Source organism: Cyrtonyx montezumae, unplaced genomic scaffold, assembly GCF_038088225.1.
Source record: "Cyrtonyx montezumae isolate F1298 unplaced genomic scaffold, pur_monq_1.0 scaffold_32, whole genome shotgun sequence".
Classification (NCBI taxonomy): Eukaryota; Metazoa; Chordata; class Aves; order Galliformes; family Odontophoridae; genus Cyrtonyx; species Cyrtonyx montezumae.
Genome location: NW_027072037.1, coordinates 4,061,754 through 4,086,251, shown reverse-complemented (window position 1 = coordinate 4,086,251; position 24,498 = coordinate 4,061,754). Strand labels below are relative to the sequence as shown.

General features: G+C 45.5%; 1 protein-coding gene across 2 annotated transcripts in view; it reads right to left on the bottom strand.

Annotated features, from left to right (window-relative positions):
* Positions 1 to 19,468, bottom strand: part of CTDSPL (CTD small phosphatase like) — a 64,941-nt gene extending 45,473 nt beyond the window's left edge. For both annotated transcript variants that reach the window (XM_065744994.1, XM_065744995.1), the window contains exon 1: positions 19,299 to 19,468. In XM_065744994.1, the coding sequence (XP_065601066.1) occupies positions 19,299 to 19,374 (76 nt within the window). In that variant the 5' untranslated portion in view covers positions 19,375 to 19,468. The remainder of the gene's footprint in view (positions 1 to 19,298) is intronic.
* Positions 19,469 to 24,498: the final 5,030 nt, after the last annotated feature.

Sequence of the window (24,498 nt, the reverse complement as noted above, 5' to 3'; positions counted from 1 at the left end):
GCAGTTTCCTTGTTTTCTTACAATACTTCTCGTGCTTCCACTTTCCTCCTGGAGAACTGACATCAGGCTGCAGATCCGTGATTTTGAAGTTTGACAGCTATTCCTCTGTTGTTTTTGTTGTTGTTTTCTAACAGAACTTTATTTACTCTTCCCAAGGTATTGAAGATAACACACAGTTCTAGAGCTGCATAGCTTCAGACCAGCCACTAAGCATCCAGTGATGTAATTTGCCATCTGCTCTCCATTAATGTCTTAGTCAAACTGATACAAGCTCCTCTTCCCCCGTCTTAATAAAATATCCGAGAATCAGAAGTTGCTAGCTTCCTTTTCCTGTTGACAGCTGATCAGATCTCTCATCTTCCTATCACTACCACAATACATGCAGATTTGTCTTCCCCACAGCCCCATACCCACTGCTACAGAATCATAGGGGTTGGAAGGGACCTCATCAAGTCATCGAGTTCAACCCCAAACCAACCTATGTGCAAGACAAGCACAGCGCACAGAAAAGGTTAAAAACAGTAACAAGCAGATAAACAAGAGCCAGAGAAACCCAAATATTCCTTTATACTTTACCCGGCTCAAAGCATCCTAACTGTAAATTAGGTCAGACTCCTTAAGCTTCCTTCCACCCTTCTTGTACTGGAGAAACTTCATGAGTTAGTTATGGCATTTTCTATCCCTCATTTTAACAGGGACAGTTTGTGCTCAGCTCCACCACAGCCACAGAAAAAGCAAAAGTCACCTTTTGCATTGGTGTTGCTGTGATGTACCAGCAATGCAGCAGTCTCCAAAACACGAGGGAGAGTGTCACTCCTGTGCTCTGCATCATTTTCAAGTGCTCCCATTCATATAAAGCACCCTGAACCTGCTCAGTGGGAACACAGGCTGTGGGCAGCCCCTCTGCAGGGGCTCCAGCATCTCTGAAGTGCTGGGTAATGGGTTAGAGTTTGGGTGGCCCTGTGTGGATCCAGGAGTTGGACTCAATGACCCTTCTAACTTGGGATACTCCATTCTGGGATTTGCCACAGGTGAAAGAAACTGCCCAAACCGACTCCCTCCTGTGATAATCTCTGCCTTTTCCAATCCTTTACAGGCCTCCTCCCCAACCACAGCTCCTTGAAAACATACTACCACCTCTGATAAGCACTGCATATGTGCAAACAGTCAGAGAAACAGAAAAGCATCAACACACACACAAAAAGAAAGATTAATGCACTCCCATCACTTCTCCCTTAAAAAAGAGAAGAAAACAAACAACTATCAAGTTAAAGAAGCCCCAATAAAACAGCAGAAAACAGAATGGTTGCTCAAGGACTGCCACCAGTAGGTTGCCATCTAACTTCAAGCAACAACCATTGTCTCAGTACAACAAAAATAATAGAGAAGGTCCCAGAACTTACATCCATCTCTCGTAACAAGAAATGTTTTAAGCAACTGCACTGAATCCAGATGATCACTTCACACAATGCTCAAATATGTTCAGCTGTTCTGCATGTACACACAAGCCAACGAAGAGAACCACATTTGCAGCAATGAATGAAATGACTGCAGGCACATTTGTCATGTCCCATGTCAACAGTGACATGCTCATCTAGCAGGTTTTCAACACATACATCCAACCTTTCTACCATGAGGTTTCTTTGCATAGACTCCAGTGGCCATGGACAACCTGGCTGGTGCTCTGTCTGCAGCCAGCTCACCCAGTCCAAAGGAGAAGCAAAAGATGCCTTGTAAGTGAAGGTGACAGCAAGAGGTCACACCCAACATAATTCCAGGAATTAACCTCTTTTCTATAGGATGCTAAGGGAATGAAGCTGAAGCCTTGTTCAGGAGTTGGACTCAATGCTCCTCTCATAGGTCCCCTTCCAGCTCAGGATACTCTGTGGTTCTTGTTTTATGATGAGGTGCTTGAGAAGAACAGTTTTCGTGGGCAGCAACACAAGAAATATTAACCACTCCTCTAACACACCATCTGTTTTAGGAAATAAGAAGCTCATCGATGGCCAAAGGCAGAGCAGGATGTGAGTGCCAGCACATCCCATGTCCGCACACCAAGAAGAACTTGCACCTTTCACAAACATCTGAAGCAACTCCTAGCTGGCAGAAATGCTCCAAATTTCCAAGGGCTTTTACACCGTGCTTTAGATGAAGCATTGCTAGGACATGCTGACCAGCCTCACCCTTCTCACAGGCCAAGAAAGCCATGCAGGAGAGCTGCGTTGTTAGAGAAACCTCCTCGAATGCACCCCAGGAAGCAGCTGGAGGAGGTGAGTCAACACCAACTTGTTGTGTTTGAAAGACTTCTGGTAAATCTTTTTTCCATTTCAGTGCTTTACTCCACAGATAGCAGCTCATCAAAGTGCCGTTATCTCCGCTTCCACAGAGCTCTCACTGAAAAGGATCCCTGCAACAAACAGGGCACAGCAGCACAGCTAACATACAGGAAGATCTTCAGCAGCACACCAGAAGTGAGCTGTCAGAGAGACTCCCTGTCCCTGAAAGCAAAAACTCTTAACTGTTAACCTACCAGGTGTGAGTTGGGAAGACACACCTATTCTACCCACCAGAGCCAAACAGTGCACTGTGCTACAGAAGTGCACCAAACACCTCTGGTAAATGAGAGGACTTGTCCCTAGATCCCACAGAACCAAACTGGAAGGATGGCTGCGGTGCCAGCAGACACGGTTTTGCAACATTCGACCATGACAGAAAAATAATCCATCTCCCTGAGCCCCAGTGCTACCGAAAGCACCTCAGCTTTGGCTTTGCTGTCCCATAGCAGAACGCCAATGAACTGCTGGATCCACTTCCAGAGATCTTCTGAAAACCTCTGTTGAATTAAGCAATGTAACAGCGCTGTAAAACCATGCCCTGCGCTCTCCTGCCATTTCACTGCGTGAGAATCTTATTACACAGCTTAATGATATGCTAATTTTCAAGTAAAACACTGGAATGAAACCTTAATATTGTCACTAAGGCAAGCAAACAAAAATATGAGAAAACGTGCTATTGACTCTAATAGAGCTGAATGTTTGAATAATCCAGGACACCAAAGCGGTAATTAAAACATCAAATTGTTTTATTTGATAGAATTAACAGAACATCAGCAACCCGTCACCAAGATACAGTTTGCAGGCAGGAGAGAGTTGGCTTCTTATAGACTTGTTGGTATGATGGCAATAAAACAAAGGGGGATCCGCATGTAAAGCTGGTGTTAAAGAAAGGATGTGTCTGATTTTTATGGGGCAGTGCAAAGGAAATTTTGCGTGCTTGCTGTTCTCTGAAGACAGGATTCAATGCAGAGGGTTTTTGTGTTGGTTTTTTTTTTCCTTTTTAAATGCAGCACAGGCTTTTTACAGGCATCGCTCCCACATTCATTTTTGAAGCTCCTGCACTGAAAATTAATGTTCACAGTATTCTGATGAAACCCAAGATAGCAACATTTAAAAAGCTCTGATACACGTTCTTCCCGAGGCCACGTGAGCCACGGACTGCACGAAGCATTCAGCTACTCCACCTCTGCAGGTTCTGTGCAAAACTGAGACGTTTGGGCAAGAAGCAGCACCTGGAATGCATTCATCCTACATATCCTGGGAACACTGAACTCAAACAGCAAAGATTACCATATCCACAGCAGTTAAAGAAGAAAAATAAAGAAAACCCCAAACGCTTGCACTAGCACCACCAAAAATCCCCTACTTAGTCCTAACAACTGCTTCCTGCAACCTCAGAAGAGCATTTTGCAAATAAGGCAAATTCTCCCTGCTGCAGTCTTTAACCCCTGCTCTTCCTGTACCTTTGTGCAGGCAGAGCTGCCAGCAGCTCACTTCCACAGCTGAGGAGAATGAAAGTAGTGAAAAGAGAGGAGTTACATTCACTGGAAGTATCAGTAGAGGGTTACTGGAGTAAAGATGGAAGCTCTGAAGGACAGAAGCTCTGGTCTGATGTTCACGCCTGTCTTGTGGGCTGTAGAACCTCCTGAAGACAAACTGGCACAGATGAGAGGAGACAGAATTAAGGACTGGAGTAGTGTCCCAGACTGTGCAGTGATAAAGTGCAAGTCTGCTCACTATTATTGCATACTACAATCCCATAATCCATTTAAATCTCCATATATTTAGAAAAAAATAAGTATCACAAGAAAAGAAACACAGTGGGATGGCAATTTACTTAGAAGTAAGCTCATAGCCACATTTCTCATAGCTGTTATGGACATGGTTTAGTGGGTACAACAGTGGACTAGGTGACCTTGGCAGTCTTTTCCAACCCCAATGATTCCACAAACCTACAGACCATCGTGCCATTTCTGGAGGGAGGCAGCAGCCACCCAGTACCACTGAAGCCCATGGTACAGCTTCTGATGGAGCAGTGACACCAGTCCCAATGCACCTCCACATTTATAGCACACAGAGCACAGCCACCATCCTCACAGCTCAATGAGATCCTTGAGGTTCAGCTCCCATGAGTTTTACAGGAAATCTATTTCACTGCCATGCAAAACTGCTGTGGGGTGTTTGGCCAAGCTTTCATGCAGAGAGGGCTGAATTCTGAAAGCAGAAGGAACTCATGAATCTTAAATGCAGATAAACATCAGGCGATTTCAGGATTATGCTGCATGATAGCAGTAAACTGCTCAGAAGTGAAACCATGACACACAGTTAGGAACTCAGTTGTCAAGGAGTTTAAAAAAAGGGAACAAGAATAATGATTATAACAAGCTTGTTCTTTCCTTTTCCATCTTTGGAACAGTTCACTGATAGCACCATGACCTTCACATGAACACACACACAAAAAGCAGCTGACAGACACAGCTAAGCATCTCAAAGTGTTTTGCAGGATGGCCTCAAAGTGGATACAGAAGAACCACGAAGGGTCTGTCTATTCCTCATTTTTAGGAAGTTTTGCTTGCTTTCCTTAAATGAAAGAACATACTGCTGCTCTATTATAAATAGGAACCAACGCAACACTTCTATTAACAGCAGCTAAGCTCACCTGTTTCCAGCTTTCCAAAGAAACAAGGCTTTCATGCTGCTTAGGCTTCTACTGTGCCAAACGGATGCTAGCACTATTCCTGTATAAGTCAGCTTCCTATTTACTAACCCTGATGGTGCAGCTCTCATCCTAACACACCCCGGCTCCTGGCATGCAACAGTCTGATGCTCCACAGTTCGCTCCACCTTCACCCTCAGCCCAGTTACTTTTCTGGTTATGTCACTGGGCAGTGAGTAGAGTCAGTGAGTGGATTACCAAGTGTTTCAGTGAATTTCTACTGGTTGCCTGCTCCCTCTCAAGAACCAGCATGGCAAATTCCTGAGAAGAGTGCAGGACAGCATGCATCCCCCTTCACATCTCCTCAGCTGCCACCACCACAGTGCTGAACAAGTTTCAGTTTGACACACAGCACAGCAGTTGTGAAAGTGGGATTCTGTTTCTTCTAAAAGAGCCGAAGAGCACAGCAGGGTAAATACGTTCATTACACTAACACAAACAAAAAAGAGGTTCAGATGGAAATGAAGGCATAATCAAGTTGTGTTCTCCTCACCTTGAGTTCCCATTCCCAGGAAGAAGAACCAAGATGAGCATGGGATGGAAGAATCGACTGGATTTCAACTGAAAATCACTTCAAAGAACACGCAAGCATAAGCTATTTGCAGATTCATTACACTGAAGAGAATGGCACTGCTGGAGGAAGAGAGACACTGGACAGACAAGTGTTTTTTAAGTCCTTGGCATGTCTGCATCACCATTTATGCAGGTACAGGTATCTAAGGGGAGCTCATAGAGAAGACTGAGCAATGCTCAGAGAGGTACACAGTGACACAGCAACGGATCCAGCCTGCTACAGGAGAAACTCCTAAACATTAGGAAATGATGGTGGTCACTGTAAAACCTCAGAGGCTGTGAAGGGTCCACCCATGGAGACACTGAGAAGCTGGCTGGATGAGCAGGGCCCTGCAGATATCCCACACAGCAATGCACTATTACTTACAGGTGAGCAACAGGAATCTGTGTACTCTGTACAGCTTGTGCCCCTTACACACATGCAGCCACTAACCCCCAGCTATTTAAAGAATTATACACAAGTATTTCCAACAGCTGAAATAACATTAATGGGTTAAGAAGACAGCACTGAAAAACAAACCCACAAAACCCTTTTCTAACATTAGCCCGCCAGCCCCACAGGAACAATAAGCCTTTCTTTAATGCTCTTTTATGTAGCAGAAAATTAAAGCTTAGTATTTTTATCTTGATAAAATGATACTGCCAGATAAGAAAACCTAAAAAGGGTTTGCGTGACACCTGAAAAGTGATTTTTTTTTAACTGACATTTACATCAACCTGAACTCTTTAAAACCTTTCACCCATCTTTCCCCCAGCTTTATGTTAGCTGCTTTATTCTCCTTTCTCTCAGTTTTCTGTCTACCCCAGAAGTATCTGCCCATCTTCCTCCCCCCACCCTCCATCAGATCCTTACTATTTAGGCACCCTCATTCCCTTAAATTACTTCCTGGGACATCAATAGCAGAGGTAGGGCAACACCACAGCCTGCCAACAGAAATAAAATACCACCTTGTTAATCATTGATCACAGAAAAAAGGGGAAGAATGTAAGCACCTAGCTAATGGCTAAATGCCTTGTAAATATTTACTGAATTGCAGACTTCCATCATGAATCTTACTGTGTCAAGCTTCAGCAGCGAGCTAGATTTCATCCCTAGTATCACAGCACAGTGCCATTAAGTCACACACTGAGCAGACAGCTGAGCTTACAGATCAAACTGTGGTGGTCCTTGGCTGTAAACCCATTCCCCCAGCCCCGAACACTCTGCAAGCACCTGCATTAGAATGACTCCCCTTGAACTACAGCTTCAGCTCTCACCAACAAAGTCCTGTCCAGGTGCCAAGCCATGCATACCTGCAGGATGAGACAACATTCCCAAACATTGCAGCGTGAGGTTCACAAAAGGAAGAAGGTAAGGAACAGGGATTTGAAGCAAGATTCTTTGAAGCATAACTACCACTAAGTTTGTGCAACGTCACACCTCACAGTCTCTCCCATGTGTCTGTATGAGCTCATACCCCCAGCTCCAAGCAGGGTCTCCCAGCTTGTGTTCTGCTGCTGAGAGCAAAAGATCCAGTCACTGGAAGTGCAAGTAAAAAGAAACTTAAAAAATAAAATAAAAAAAGCTAACAGTGTTTATATGAAGAGCTATGAAAATTTAATCTTGCTATGAGCACAGTAAATGTATGCTTCCTGAATACTCATGCTAAAAGAGAAACATATTTGCTTTTTTAATGGTTGCAGACTTTGGACTTTTTCCTGCACAGTGCCCTGGACTATCAGCACACGTATGGGATGAGCTCCCTCAGAATCTCACTCCAAATACTCCTGGATTTCACACTGTCCTATTTCCTTCCAGGTAGCTCACATCTGAATGCAGGCTTCCCCTCCAACACTTGGCATTTCAGAAGAGCAGGGAACTAGAAGTTTGTTACAATGAGATCCCATAAATAACTATGCAAGGGACTGTGGTGATCTTACACATTTACTTGCTTAAGTTAGAAACAGTTAAAACACATTTTAGAAATCTATCATTTGCAGAAATGGTCAAGGGCAAGAGCATACAAAAAACACTAGTACTCACTGAAGAAGGCAGCTAACTAAACACATCAGAGGAGGAATTAGAGGAGGTGATATTTTATCAGGTTCTCTTGCAGCTTTTAGGTTTGTAAACATCATATAGGAGCTGCAAACAGCACCAGAAAGGCTCCCAGAATAACGCAGCCTTTCCATAACCCTCTATATTGTTCCCCTGGCTGCCTAACAGACACCAGGAGAAGTTTCTCCACGTGCAGAACAACGAGCCCCTGCTAATGCCAGGCCTGCCTCTGCAGAGCGACATGAGTCTTCAGCAGGCCATGAAAATCCCAGAAATGAGAACTTGAACATGCTGTCCAAAGCTCAGCAGCGAGCAAACTGCACAGCTCTTCTCTACAGCAGGGTAAGTTGGTAAATCTCTCCCGTGTTTTACTAAATTTTTCATTAAATCAGCGTGGCCCTAAGCAGGAGCATGGCTGGACTTCCAGCCCCAAGTCCCACCGCACCCAGCACTCTCCAGAACAGTTTCACAACCCAGAACCCATTTTAACAACCACCTCCAAGCTGCTAAACATAGAGGAGCACACCACCAACAACAACTATGGAAAGTTTTTGCTGAGTTTTCCCTCTTTTCCTCCTCTTCCAAAGAGGAGGCTGAAGATCAGCAGAGCTGTGTGCCTGTGCCTCCAGCCCTACTGCACTCATGCTGCCCATGCGGTGCACAGAGCTGAAGGTGAAATTGGGCTTCTGAACCCCAGAGCACTAAGTTTAACCCACAGAGAACCAGAGGTTGGACAACAGCTGCATGTGCTTCACTGCCTGTTACTCTGTGCTGCCCTAAAGGCTGCCTGGGAACCCTGCAATGTGGTCCTAAAACAGATCTCTGCAGCAGCTCCTAGAAGAAAGCAACCTGGCACATCTGCACACACACAGCCACGTGCTCATCCTGTTTGAGGATCAAAGATTGCTTTCATCAAACAGCTGGAAAAGCATTCCAACATCATATTGAACAAGAAGGACAATGCCCTGACCTCCACGTTTAGTAAGCAAACTGAGGAAAATCCTCCTGGTGCTCAGCACCTGGGAGGCACAGCAGTGTTTCCATCTTTCAGTCCTGAAGAAATTCCACCAGATATTTAAGTAGAGCACTATTTAGGACTCCTCCAAGCAAGGTACATGACTGTAATTAAGATACCAGTGACAACTGAAAGCTGTGTTTCCAGGAGAATATTGCAAGCCCAACAGCAACACAGAGTCTCTTTTGGTCACACGCCCGCAGCCCAGGGACAGCAGAACATCTGGCTCAGCTTCTCAGGAAGGACAGGAAGGCTGCAAGCCACGTGCAGGTGGTGTCTGCAGACAAACAGCCCAAAAAAGCCACCCCAGCCCACTCACAGCAAGCACACAGGTCCCAGAGCACCTCCTGGCACCACGCAAGGCATGGCTAATTGTGTGTGGTCTCACATCAGCAACCAAAGGGGCATATTTGGGCACCCGGACCAGAAGGCAGGTTGTGCTTCACAAACACACTGCTATTTTTTCCTGTTATTGTTCCAAGGATTGCACTGAGCCCCTGGGAAGGGATATGAATAGAAGTGATGTTTTCCAGAGGGAAGGATGCGAATGTTACGCTCTGCCCAAACACTGCTGAAGTTATCTAAAGTTAAGAATCTCTGAGCTCCTTGTTTTAATTGAAATGTATTATAATTCCTCTAGAAAAATAAGGGACCTCTTTACTACATACCCACTGCTCCCTGTCACTGGAACAGATCATAAACCCAGCATTAAACATGTCAGTTCTCAGCTCTCTAACTCAATAACATGCCAACTGCTCAGAGACCCTATTCCATGCAAATGTCATGAAGAAAAGAGAATGTGGTTTTTTGCCACTTTGTACCCCTGAGATTTATACAGAAGCATTTCTGAATGCTGATTCCAAGCATTCAAGATACCTTCCAAGATACAGGAAGACATCCTCAGTTTATTCTGTTGCAGCAGCCAACTATCCAACCTGAAGAAATGCTGAAATGTGAAATAGAAAGTAAGATCTGAACTGCTTTATAAGACATCTGCCCTCTGGACATGGCCATCTTCTGTACAACTGCAACCTTTTATCAGCTATTTAACTGAAAATGTAAGGTACAGATTCCCAGAGAATCACAGCTGCTGTACACATATGGCCTTAATTAAAGTAAGAAAGCCCATTTACTCCTGTAAAGCACTTCCCAACAGCCAGCGAGCTGACTATCACCTAACCAGCTATTAAAAAGGTGAAAACTGTGACCCTGTTTTCCAGTCAAAATCATTATCCATTCAGAACGGAGACCTTATTATCCAAACCAGAAATCTTTAACTGACCTTATTAGCAGGATGGGAGATAAGACCATCTGCTGCTCAGGGGCCACCACACAAAGACAACGTAGCTGAACGTAAGGAATAGTCTTCACAATAAAGATGTATTTTAAAGTGTTTATATTTGTTTTTTTTCTTTTTTCTTTTTTTGGAAAGCAGTGTTTTTACAACAAAACCCACATTGCTCTCATGTTTGAGTAGTGTTTGTCCTAAAACAATAGCATGTCCTTATACCCTGGCTCCTCGCTTGCTCAAGGGTTAGTGAGCTTTGTACAGACCAAACACCAGGTTAACTTGCTGCAAATCACACTCCTACAGCCTTCTGAGCATCATCCCAATGCTGTCTTCTCAGATCACCATGGCTGATCTTGTTTCCACATCATCTATCTCTGCTATTATTACTGGTTTTGTATTGCTGTTGTTTGTTCCCCTAGAACACGTAACAGTTGCTCTTGCACATCTGAGGCAACAGCTTATTTTCCTCCTTTTAATAGTACTATGGTTCTATAGCATGAGACAGCAAGAGCATTTAGTTATTAAAATTAAGGCAAACAAGTTTGATTTAAGGTACAGGACAGAATCCATCACCTCCAACACAAGTGAGGCAGTGACATTTTTAAGAAGCCTCAGCGTTCACCTGCCTGCTGGAAAGGTCATTCCCAGGGAAGTGCAGCACAACGTGCAAACACAGGAACGAGCCCTGAACAGATCCCTGCTTCACAACTGCCAAGTCTGATTTGCTCAACCTTGCTCCTGTCATGACAGGCTTATAAAAGAGTGGCAGCAACCATAGGGTAACGTTGGCCACCAATGAGCTTAAAACCAAAACAACCAAAAGAAAACCAACAGGAACCACCAAACAAAACAATCGTAACGTGAACAGTGAGTGTGCCTTGCAGCAATAGTAGTTAAAGTTGGTGGGGTGCTGTATCTACGTTGCTTGCATCCTTTTCAGTCCAGGTAATAAAAATTTGCTGGAGCCTTTCAAATTTATAATGGGGCATAATCAACTGTATTTGAAGTTCAAGGCACAGCTTGCATTGAAATCGTCAGTTTCATCATGATAATCTGGAGACAAAACCATTCAGGTATTCAATATGCTTTACAATTAACAAAGACATCTCTTGGCTTTTTTTTTTCCTTCATTCTCCATTAAACTTTGCTATCCTTGCTTCCTTGACATCTCAACACAAGAAGGAATCTTCCAGAAAGACAGAAGATTCTGAAATGCAAGGGAAAAAACAGAGTCCCACAACTATGCACTCACGATAAACCCGATTAAATAAATCCACTTAAAATCTCATTCCTTTGTGGATAAGCACTTTACAGACCTCTACACTGATGCAAATTGTTTTACAGTTACGCTGTAAACCCACCTCCTTCTGGGACTTCTCAATTGATGTCAATTTGTAATTAGCAAATGAATTGCGATGCAGATTGCATTCAGCACTCTTCTCCTTTTCTTTTTGACTCCCTAGTGAACGTAACCCCCCCCCAACCCCCCCCTCCCACCTTCCAAAACTCTCAACTGAGCGATACTCAACAAAACCAGCTTCATATCATGAGAGCTATGAGAGCTGGCTGGAGGCCAAAGAGTGACTGAGCAAAGAGTCGTGTTAAAGCACTCCCAACCCATCCCAGGGAAACACAAGGAACGGCATTTCAGATCCTCGACGCATTCAGTTGGTCACTATGGGAAGATATCTTTGCCTCCTTCCCTACCTGGAGGATGACAATCCATAAGCTGGAACGTGAGCTGCCCCATTAGAACACAACACAAACTGCAGGCAGATCATCTTGTTCAGGAATTCCTAGGTAAATCACTTTGGCAGCTGTCTTTAGACAGGTCAACCCACGTGGTGCATGAGTGAAGGCTTCCTTTTAGCTGAGCTGGACATTCTGACTTCAATTCTGAAGGAAACACCCCAGCATTCCTGCTGGTTGATTTATTACTTTTCAGGCATCTCCTCCCTTTCAGTACAGCACAATATTTGCTCAACATTTTTAAACAACTGTTAAAAAGGGAAAAGAAGAGATAAACGTCTTCGCTGCAGCAATGATCCTGCATCAGACGTAAGACCAAGATCATAATCCCACCAGACTGGAATAAGGAGTCAAGAAACACAATGTCTCTCCTTATCAGGCAGCTCCTACAGCATTCTGGCCAACTGTTCCTGATGGCTGCACCATACTGCTCCCCAGCATCTCCCACAGGTTCTCTTACAAAGCCAAAGTTACCAACTTCACCATTCAAGCAAATCATAACCACAAAACAACTTCAAAACCAAAGCTCTCTGGTTCTTTAGATCTCAAATAACCACACGTACGTGCCCTCACGGTATCTAACGCGAGTATGCAGATAATCAGACATGTATGTACACATCAGCTTCTGTGGACAAAAAGAGAAATCAGTAGCACATGCAAGCTCTTAAATGCCTGCAAGAACTATACACGAAATCCATACCTTCACAGGAACTCATCTTCAGAGTTACAAATCCTGATCCCTGCATGCACGTCTCTGTACCAGCAGCAGTAGCTATGCAGGTGGGGACTGTTTCACCTGCTGCCATGCTGTGTGATGCCAGGAGCTCATTCTGGAGCTCAGGACACATCCCCACCTCCATTCCAGAGCCAGAAGCTGCATGCCGTGGAGATGACAGCCTTGCAACTCACAAAATAGGAAATCTTAAGTCTTCACTGCTGGTTCCAGCACACAAGGAAAAGGCAGGATTTTTTCTGCTGCTAAACCCACTGGGAATCCCGGGCTACAGTTCAGGAAGCAGGAGTGCTCTGAGGGTGGGGGAGAGCAGGGAAGTGACAAAAAAATAAAAATCAATACAGTGCTTTCCACCAAGAAAATAGGGCGGAGACTAGGAGAGAAAAAGCACTGCAGGAACTGACTGACCCATCACCCATGAGAGACAGCCTGGCTCGAAACAAAACTACCAACACATATACCACACACTCAGGCTGAGATTCATCAGAGGTTTGTTACCTACAGAACTCTGCTGAATGTTTACCAAAACATACATATATATGTACATATAAGGAAAGTACATACACAGTAGGTTTTGCCATCCTTCGTTCGGGGTTGTTGATCTTCAGTACAAAGCACAGCCCACAGCATCTTATTTGCTCCTGTCCATCAGGCTTCGAAAACACTAATAGAGGTTCAGAGGAGATTAATAGTTCTTCTCCGCAGAAATAAATAAGGAAAAAAATCTCATTTTAAAAACCCAACATCTTTCAAATCCAAGCCTACCATATATTTATTCAGATTTAACTGGCAATAAATTTCCTAGATAATAGAATTCTAGTTTCTAGTACAGCCAATCACTTCTAATAATGGGGTTCTTGTCCCTTCTTTTATAAATCACGCTTTATCATCTTGTACAAAGCAAATAAGCTGTGGCACTTTTATGTAAGCGATCACTTGGATAACACAGTGAAGACTACAAACTTTGTGCAGACCCAGCACTGTACAACAAGCTTTCTCCTAAATTCAAGTTTTGCCTCAAGCTTTTATTTTTGTCCCTAATATCTATGTCACAAAGCAACAACAGTACGGAGAGAACTGGGCTGTGTGAGACTCATTTAGATATACAAATTCTTTTTGTCTTAAGCAAACACCAAGAATATACAGAAGGCCAAACTGATATGACAGCAGACCGCTTGGAACAGAATGTTACTGTTTTATTTAGATGTCACTTCTGCCTTCCACATTTGTCACATCTATGTCCATTTTATGCCTTAACCCCTCCACATAAAGCAAGCTCCCACCTAACTTCGGTAAAAATAGCACTTATAGGAGATTAACATTTCCAGTGTGGAACTCTTAAAAATATCTCTGGCTACATCACAGCCCAGAAGGCACCTTGCCTCAGCCCCCAACTGGGAGCTCTGCAGATGCAGCAGGGCTGAGCCCCACCACGTCGATCCTATCTGGAAGTAAAGCTGCACCATCACCCATGGCCAAGGATGCAGTTAGAGCAGGCTGGAGGTCGCCCTGCAGGCCAGGAGCACCAACTAGATCCATCCTCTGCCCTACTGCTGGGCCTCACGTGAGCTCAGGAGCCCTCAAGAGCCAGGAGCTCTCACTTTCTGCTATGCCCAGCCTCCTAACTCTTCTGAAATGTGACTCAAAGCCATTCAAACAATGTCAAGGAAATCCTCTGTAGCGTAAGCTTGGAGTAGTTCACTCCCAAAGTTAACATTTCCATGCCTAGGACTGCCTGAAACTGGATTTCCAATGGAAAAATAACACTGATCAACAAACACGGAGGACACCATTAACAAATTCTTCCAGTGAAGAAGTTACACATTATCACAAAGGCTGACTGTTGTTAAGATTTGACATACACCAACGTGGGCCAGAACTACTTTACAGCCACTTTCAGATCTGAATTATGACTTCTAAAAGATAGCCCTTAATTGATCAGTTTTGCTACGTGGCAGAAGAACAAGCCTCCAACAGCTAAAGCCCTCCAGCAGGCAGTGGGAGCAGCACCTCTCATCAGCACTGACCCAGGCAAGCAAGTTTCGTTTCTCTTAGCTCTCCCTTTCCCAGCATTTCCGTGTGGTACTGCTTTAAAGAAACAAACTTGGACACGTTATCCAGAAGCTTATTTGCAACGTGCAGATTAAATTCTGGCAGATGAAGCGTAGCACCAATCCCAACGCATTTTACCGATTATCTCTCAAAATGTTATTTGCATTTCTGAATACTGAGTTGACAAAATGTAGGTCAACTTTGTTTTTCTTTTTTAGAGGCGTGTTAAACTCCTGAATGCTCAAGTTCAATTACTGCATTGAAACAAGTATGAAATTGAGATGGCACCCAATAGGAAGGAACCACAGTGCTGCAGCTTACTGACACCAACTCGGTACCAGATATTCGTGCAAGTTATCGTTCATGTTACTGCCAACACACTGCAGCTTGTTAGCTGCCACCTTAAATCAAACCTTGGGTTACTGCAGGTTACTACGGTCTCCCAGGAACATAAAACCTATTGTATGGTTACTCTGGTTTCATGTAACAACTATGTCATTAGTTAATGATTTAAGATTTTACCCTCCGTGAGCAATTCACATTCCAAGGCAGCGCCAAAATGGTTTCCACGTCCATTTTTCAATGCTACTTTAAAGTAAAGATCTGTAGATAATACCACCAAAATTTCTTGAGACAACATCTCAGGAACACTAATGTAAGTTCAGTTGCTTAAATACTTTGAATTCAGATAAAGTAATGACAAAAAAAAACAAGATTCCTAAATATTTTTAATATATTTTCAAAATGCACCTTGCAGAAGACAGAATTCACGACTTACTGCAGTGGCATTCTCAAAATAAGCTTCTCACTTTAGATCTTAAGTACTCATTATTTTAAATGGCAGCACTGCCTCTATTGGTTGCTCTCTCCTGTTTATTTTACCCATTTTTATAGGATGAAAGCTTCCCTGTTGGAGAAGGTTTCCTCAGCAAAAGACACCGTTCATTAAGAACAATTAGTAATGGTTCAGTTTCTGCTTCTAACCCTTCCCAAGTGCTTTATCACAGAAGAGAACACTGTTTTGTACACACACCAGAAGACTGAGGTGCTCTAAAGGATTGAAAATAGATGCTCAGCTGACAGACCAAAGTCAGGAGGGATGGATGTGAAGGCAGAAATCTGAACAGCAGGCTCTGAAGGATGCGGTACCTCCAGAAGGACTGGGCTGGTACTGCACTGCTCCTGTGCCAGCCCCACGGAAGAACCAAGAATTCACATCGGGTACGAAGAAGAAATTAAAGCACATATATTTCCACTTCTTTCCAAATCTGCATCTCTGGGCTATTACACATTAGCCACCCACGATTGCACTCTCTCTGCCATACTCAGTGCACCTTGCTTTTCTGGAGAGGTAACTGGTACACAGGAGGTCACTGTTCAACCGATTGAAAGCAATAAATACTTACAAAATAAAAGCAGCATGAACAGCTGATTTTATCTATAAAATGGACGACACTGTGTCAGATGTTTAATTTTTCCTTCGTGTTTTCTTCACTGGTCTCACTCATGGCTGATGCAGCACACGGTTCTAGGCACATTTTCATTTCTGGAGACAAGCGCTGATAACGCTTCAAGTTCTCAAAAACAACCAAAATAATCACGACACAAAATAGCACCACAAAGAACTCTTTTTTTTCTTGCTTATAAAAGCTCTCAGGGTCTTATGTTCCTCATTACTTCAGTGCTTAAAGTATTTCCATACCACTTCCAAATAGGAGAACGCGTTTTTGTTTTTCAGAACTGATGTAAGAGCTTAGAGGCCAAAATCCTCCCTGAGCACGGCAAAGCAAACGCTGCAACGATACCAAAACACTGCTGTAGCACCTTTCTGTGCTCAGCTTTCATTCTGATGGACAACTAAATACAGTGCACCACCGTGTGGCAACACATTAAGGAATGGCTCGTGTGCCAAGAGCTGTTTTTTTCCACTTTCCGAAATTTGGGGTATTTGTTAAGAGTGAAAAACAGCTCCATCTCAGTGCTGCTGAGTTTAGTAAGTTATCATACCCTCACTTATCTCAAGAAACATTTTTAGTACGGCTGGATTAGCGAGAGAATAGTTGGACATCTACGTTTATAAAGCAAAATATTTACTTCAAAAACAGAACTGCTCCATGGTGAGAACACAGCTCTTGCCAACCATGCTCCCTTCCGCAGAAGACCTGAAGCATATACTGCGCATTAAGCTCCTCTTAAAACACAAATACATATTAATAAAAATAAATCAAGCTAAACGCTGAACTCATTGTTGATTAAAAGCTTCAGAAACATTGGGAAAAAAAATAATTCAAGACCTCAAAGTATACACGTGCATTATTTAGCAGTTACTCACTGCTCCTCTACAACTTAAGGAGGAAAAAAAAAATCATTTGTCATAAGAAACATCAGTGGAAGTTCCAAAAATCCTATGGAAACCTCAATTCCTGAAGCCACTTCTGGACCATATTTCTGCAGCCCAGTGCTGAACGGAGGTTGCCATGGGGCCGGACAGCCTCTGCTCACAGTACTGTGCTACTGTAACTCACTGTATTACAAAATTGCAGAAGAGCGCAGGCCCAGATGATACTTGTATTAGCTAAACACAGGGTTAGCTCAGGGTGACTTGATGGATGTTAGCCATTTTGAACCAGTGCACTCGGCTCACACAGATCCAGCAGCGCTCCCGCTCTAAGCATCAGCCACCACTGAGCAGCTCCAGGATCCTGGAGCTCATCCTACCCAAAAGCTGAGCCCAAACTTGGGGAACGGAGCAGAGCAATGGGTGACACACAGCCCAGCAGGGAAGCAAACACCATAGGTTTTTGCAAGCTGCATACACCTCGACAGCAGGAGAAGGAAAACCTGTAGCAGGAGCAGCACAAGCAGGCAGCAGCTCTCCTTCCCCAGCCCAGCACAGCACTTGCAGTGCTCCTCTGCCAAAGTTGCTCTCGTGCACTCAAGGCTGAGGCCACAGCACGTACTAGCACGCTGCAAAGCAGTAAATCAGCCCAAAGCATGCACTTCAACTGTGCTTATAATACAGAATAGTCCTCCTCCTGTACCAAGCTCATACTCTTTGCCTGCTCAACTTGTTACCCTCGTGCTGCTCTCCCCAGCCTGCCTGTGCTCGCACACAGCCTGCAAGGCCCCTGCTACATAATTACAGCCCATCACGATTTTTCTGCTCCAGACAAACCAACAGCGAGAACACAACGCATCTTATGCAAGTTACTGCATAGTTATGCAAGTTAGATGCATATTTTCAACACACGGCATAGCTGGCTGCACTCAAGCCACTTGTTTGATGTGGATGCTCAGTCTCATTTTGAGCTGTCAATTTTTCCTGTTTCTCCCAACTGCCTGGTTTGTTGTTTTGTTTTTTTTTTTACATTAAGGCTTCAACCAGCTGTTAGCAACGCTACCCAAGCCCTTCCAGCACTGCAATAACAGAGGCCGTTAAGACCATGGCCCCATCTGAGCACTGTGAGACATAAATCTGCTCCAAAGCAGCCTTAGGAGACGTCACAGGCAGAGCAGCAGCACCATACTCCTGCAGACACCCCATGCTCAGCGCTGCCAAAAGAGAAGAAAACATCAGAAATCCCCAGGGATGAGCAAGGCCTCAGCACGGAGCACCGCTTCTCAAGCAATACAAATTAAAAAGGGAACAACGAGAGCAATCCTCTAGTAAAAAGAAAACATAAATAATAATCATCCTTTGGTTTAGCAGAACACCGCACCCTTAACTACACAATGTTCTTGACATCCATCTCCATCCTCCTCTTGCAGGCAGCACACGTGAGATGAGCACACGGCAACTTGCCATGAGCCTTTCACGTGCCAGCAACTAGGAGCAACTTCTACAGGTGCCCAGGACCCCCTTGCTGTGAGCCATGCAAAAATGGAAGCATCCTGGGGACCAAATGCCCAGGTCTGAGAGGCAAACGTAGCAACCTACCTCCTACAGAAGACCATTTGGAGATCTACCACCGTACCTACACCAGACAACACCATCGTACTGTTTGTTCACAAGCTACTTCTGCCTTTTTTTCCCCCTGTTCACCAGGGCAGCACACAACGAAACACAAACCTAACACCCCACAACCATCCCAAATATAGGATTCTGTTCCCATCAACCCTGAAGAGGCACCTCCATCCCATCAGCACCACTTGGTGCCATCTGCAAGGACGCAGCCCAAGACCCCGTCGAGCCTCCAGGAGGGAAGGAGGCGATGGTGGACTGCTGCCATCCAGGCTCTGAAGGAACAGCAGCTCCTTCAGCTGAGCTGGATCCACCTTATTTTGGAGCAAAACACCTCCTGGATGCAATGCTTTACAGAAGTAACAGCTGTTGATCCACCCAGCCGTTGGGACGGCCAGCTTTTAGAAGTAGCCCATGTTTCTTCCAGCAGCGAGCAGCCTTTCAGGAGAAACATTAACACGGATTCCTGAACCCGAGGAAAACGGGACGAGAGAAAGCAGAAGGATGGAAAGCAAGAAGACAGCGAGGAGGAACCCCAAGGATGAAAAAATTCAGCGTCAAAGCTTGAGATCTCAAAGCACAGACCTCAAAGGCAGCGCAGGTACCGACCCCCACGCTGCACAGTGACAACCTGCCAAAGTTACATCCCCCACCTCGCGGAACAAAAGCCTTCTCACGAATCAAGCCCCGATTCAAATCCGTGCCCCAAGCCCTAGGCAAGCCACGGGCCGTGCAGTTCCCCAGCAAACCCCTCCATCCCACCACCAGCACAGCCTCCCCAGCGGTGGGGGTGAGGAAGGCTGGCTGCTCCCCGCGCATTTCTCAGCCGCTCACCTTTATCCTGAGCGCAGGACAGGATCTCCTCCTCTTTGGGGTTAGTCACCTGGGTGATAATGGACGGGTTGTCCATGGAAACAGAGGGAGATTTCACCTGGCCGCTTCCCTCCCGGAGGCTTCGTGTGTGCGCGGGGAGGGGAGGTGAGGGGGGATGGAGGGAAGGGGGGGAGGGGGGGTTGTTTGTGTAAAAAATCAATACGCAGATTTAAAAACAAAAACAAAAAAAGAAAAAAATAAAATAAAAAGGAGGAGGGGGGGAGGAAAAAAAAAAAAAAAAAAGCACCCAAAACTCCTCCAGGAACGAAGCCAGGCGGGCGGGGAGGGGGGGGCAGCCCCGCTGTCGGGGCCCCGCCGGCCCTACCACCGCCGCCTCCTCCGGCGCCGATTCCCCGCGGAGGAGGGAAGGGAAAGGGGCGGGGGAGGGAAGGAGGGGGGGGGAGGGGAGGGGGGGGGAAAGGCGACAGGAACCCCCCCCCGGCACCGAGCGCTGCCCGCCGGGAACCGCTGCCCCCTAAAAACCCCCTCGGCCCTCCTCAGGAACCCCCCCCGCCCTCCTCACACCGCTCCCCGCATCCACCTGAGCCGCCCCGCGGGGCCTCTCCTCCTCCTCCTTCTCCTCCTCCTCTTCCTCCTCCCCCCTCAGCGCGTCCCCCTGCACAGCCGCCCCGCTGCCTCCATGCCCGCTTATCTCATCCCCCCCCCCTCTCCCTGCTCCCGGGCCCCCTCCTCTTCCTCCTCCTCCTCCTCTTCCTCCTCCTCCTCCTCCTCCTCCTCCCGCGGTGCCACCGAGCTCGCCCGAGGAGGGAAACGGGGCGAGGGGAGGAAGGGAGGGGAAAGGGGCCGCGCTGCGCCACGGCCCGCGCCCCGCCCCGCCCCGCCCCCGCGCCGTGGGGCCGCTCCAACATGGAGGCGGGCGGCGGGCAGCGCCCGGGCTCCGGCGCGCGGTAAACAAGGAGGCGTGGCCTCGTGGGGCGGAGGGGGCGGAGCCTCGTGGGGAGGAGGGGGCGTGACTTCGCGTGGGGAGGGGAGCTGGCTATTGTTGCTTCCAAATGGCCTCCCGGGAAGGGGGCGGGGACACGCGTTTGGGGGCGTGGCCAGGAGGGTGGGGGCGGGGCCGAGGCAGCGAGGGGCCCCCTGAGGCGGGAAGGTGGCGGAGGACTCTGGGGCCGGGGGGAAGAGGGGTGCGGGAAAAGGAGGGGGGAAGTGTGGTGAAATCGAGGAGGAAAACCTTAAACAAATGTCAGCGGGGAGTTGCAACTCTATTCACCCCCTAGAATAATAAATACATGTGTTTCAAGTGTATATACCAGCGTCCATTGCAACGTTGCTACAAAAAGGACCGCTATCACTTCAAATTGCATTAAAAAGTCAACGTAGACAGAGGCAATATGGGTTTTCCTAACTGAAGTTGCATCCATGATGGTCTTGGAAAGAAATCCACAGCCTGCTATTTGTTGCGTGTGTGCGAGTATGCACATCTATATCAAATGTATGATGTTCTGGACGGTGGCAAAAATAAAGCAATTCAGCTGCCCAGCCAGGACACAGAGATCCCCTTAGCACTGAGGTCCAACAAGAGGACGAGGGGACATGGGTTTGAACTAAAAGAGGAGAAGTTTAGGCTGGGTGTTTGGGAGAAGTTATCTTACTGGCACAGAGAGGCGGTGGGAGACACCCAAGGTCAGGCTGGATGGACTCTGAGCGCCTGATGGACCTGTGGGTATCCCTGTTCACCGCAGGGGAATTTGGACTAGATGGTCTTTAGGGATCCTGTCCAGCTCAAACCATTTTATGATTCTAAGAGCATGCAGCTGCTCCCGTTGCGATGTTTTACCATAGCAGGCCTGGCCTCGAGGAATTTCTGATCTGTGCTGGTGCCCCATCTAGTTTCTGGGGAAAAATACTTAAAACTCTGGAGTCTTGTTTCACTCCCAGTGAGCATATTCCTGCAGCCAATGCGTGTAAGTGCTTTGCTGTGAATCTTCAAATGGCTACATCTGTATATTGCAGAAAAATGTTGTCCCACATCTCACTGTGTGTTTTCTCACACAAACCTAGCACTCCCTCGGCAGCAGTACATGCAGAGATACCAGTATTGCAGGTTTCTGGGACTTGTATTTTAGGTTTGCCCGCCTAGTCCTATGACAAACACTTGCGCTGGGAATGAGCGCAATGCCACTGCTTGCATTGCATCCCATTGTGCAAGTTTCAGCCTGTTGTTTAGCTTCAGCTTCTCCAGACAAGAGTCTTGCAATTGCAAGCAGTCCCTTGCAGGTTAGATCGGGCACAGATGAATGGGAGTTAGTACACGCTGGCTGGTGGAATTGGTCCTGTTAGCTGCAAAGCCTGAGAGCTGCTGCTCCTAAGCCATTAGGAAGATTTATCGCAGCTTTAGCTGTGTTGTAATCCAGCAAGTGCTTGATCTTTTACCCGCCCAGACACTGCAGGCATTTTTAATTATCCAATGGTTAATTTACATAGAAGCTTTTGCTGAAACAATAAATTCATACCTCTGTTATTATTCGCTATGAGTTTCTGCATCAACGTTTATATTTGGATGAACCCAAGTAGCTTCCTACTAGCGCTGAGACAAAGTGGTTGATTAAGAGCAAGTTCGAGAACCATCCAGCACTAACAGCATCTGTTTCTGCGCACGGAAAGGGCAATTATAATGTATAATAGGAGAACATGTGCTGCAGTGCTTCTTTTCTATGCAGGAATGAGGAGATACAAAATGCTGTCTGATGAAAGGTACATTTTGCAAGGCTTGACAAACACAGTTCTCGCCCCACGCCGGTGTTTTATGTGTGCTTCAGATATGGGTAAGTTGTTTCTACAGTGTACGCTGCAAAACTCCTGTCAAACAGCTACCTGTTCTCTCGTCTTTTTGGAAGGATTTGGAACTTAGTTTGCTTGAAAGGGAGCTGCCATTTTTGATGATGCATAATGTGGAAATAGGCTGAGAGACCGTGCCAGGAGGGGACACGTCCTCCCTGCTCCCATTCCTGCACCGCTTACAAAACCATCGTAACAGAACCAACCCATGTTGTCTCCTTTCTTTGCTTTACAGACACTCTGAAGTGTGCACGGGGTCTTCCCTCTGTGATTCTTTGTTTTAGCTGAACCCTAAATAATCCTGCAGCGCATGTGAATGGCTTCGTCTCCATTTTGTAGATTGGAGGGCGAGGCGCAGACAAAACAATACTTCATTGGAAATTGTGGTGTATGCTTGTAGGAGATTCAGATTTTCATCACGACTCCTGACATTTGTCCTTGCCACTAGAATGTGTCCCCCTTTCAATGCCACGGGATGTTTTATAACAGGAGGGGGGAAAAAAATGTTTTTTAGCGGAGCTGTTCTACATTAAAAGGAAGCATTTATTTTCATTGATATCAGCTCAGTGAAGGCTTGACCCTGGGCCCACAATGGGAGTTTTATCCTTGACTTTAATGGAAGAACAATCAAGGTCTCATGATATTACATCCTAAAGAAAGGAAAATACTGCAGTTTGTATCAATAAGATAAATGGTTCACAGTTAGTGGAAGCTCCTATATTCTTGCAATACATGGTTTATTAGATTGATTAGATGCCTTCAGCTATTAATCAGTTTTGGCAGCTGTTTATGGCTTTGTATACTTCAAAGTAATGGAGATTATCCCTCAATTATCTCACTGCAGCCCATTCATTGTTTCCTAAATAGTGCCATTACAACAGTAAATTGCAACAGTAAAACAGTGTCAATACAAAGTTACGGAGTTCCCATTTTACGATGCTTTCATAAAGTTCGCACAGTCTATTTGAAATGTTGCTGTTATTCCAACATAGTGACCTATTTGATGGGGCATAAGAGATTTTGATGAGAATACAATAAAACATTAAATGTACTGGGACTCTGCTTTCACTGAAGTAAAACAGCATATTCCCTCTTGGAGTGTATGTACATGTAAGAATTAAACTAACACTTATTTGATCACTTGCAGTTTCACCAAATGCTGTGAATTCCAAAGATTTTGTGCTTTTCAATGCAATGCATTTATTTCTGTATGTCTCTGCCAGAAGAAATGAGAAAAACCCAGGCAACACTGGTGTTCAGAGGACACTCTTGCCGTGCCCCAGGAGGATAAAGGAGCACCAAATCAATCAGAAGAAAGCAGATGATTTTTGTATTATCATCAGATCTGGCAGCAGTTAATAAGGCAGCAGTTGCATAACAGTCTCCATTCCAAGTCCCTTTACTTAGCTGTAGCTTTACCTAACTTCAACATTATGAACTGTCCATTTCAGGCTGAGTTGCTTTGGAGGAATTAGAAGTACTGTCAAGCCTGGAAAGATTCATGCTTTCAGAAACTGTAACAGAAATTGTTTCCTTCCTTTCCCCTCAATACAGTGTTACTGGAGAAAAGGTAACATAGAATATGTTGGTTTCTATTTTTATTTTTTTAAATTCTCCTTGCCTGTCTCTGTGCATAAGGTAGCAGGAACAGGTTCTTAGCATGAGCTAAACTAGTGCTGGTGATGGAGCTAACATGTTATTATCTTTTTTTTTTAACTACCGTTAACAGTTTATGTCCAACCTGCACCCCCTATAGAGTCCTATTCCAGAAAGTTAGATGAAGTAAACCGGTGGAAGGAGACAAGCCCCAGTTGTGCCAGACACCATATACCCACATGAGAAGCAATGCCTAAAAAGCACTCAAGCCAATGCAGAGCAAACATATAATTAAAAGGCCTGGCTGTAATTTTGATGCTGGGTTGAATTTAACTGGCGACCAATAGATGGAAGGCTCGGCATAACTCATCACCTGGTGACCTGCAAGTGATATATCCCGTCCTTCCTAATTGCTGATGATACACTTCTGCAAGAAAGCCTGCTTTATTTTTATTTATTTATTTTTTTTTTTAGCAAGCAACTCAATGGTGCTCTGAGCTTTTCAGGCAGAGTCTCCCATCCAGTGGGTGCGCTAGCTGTGTCTTATGCTTCTTGTGGTCAAGTCTAAGCAGTCTGCTGCTGCCATAAGGTGCTCATCAGCACCCTGGAGCTCACCCACTGCCACCACAACTCAGCTGGCAGCGATGTCCTTAAGGGAACTCCCATTCAGTCAGAACTGACTGACTCAAGGCAACTGCTTAAAATCTTTAACCTAGATAACTTGGCCTAAAACAGATTAGGGTTTACTCTGAATCTTTCAAGCTAC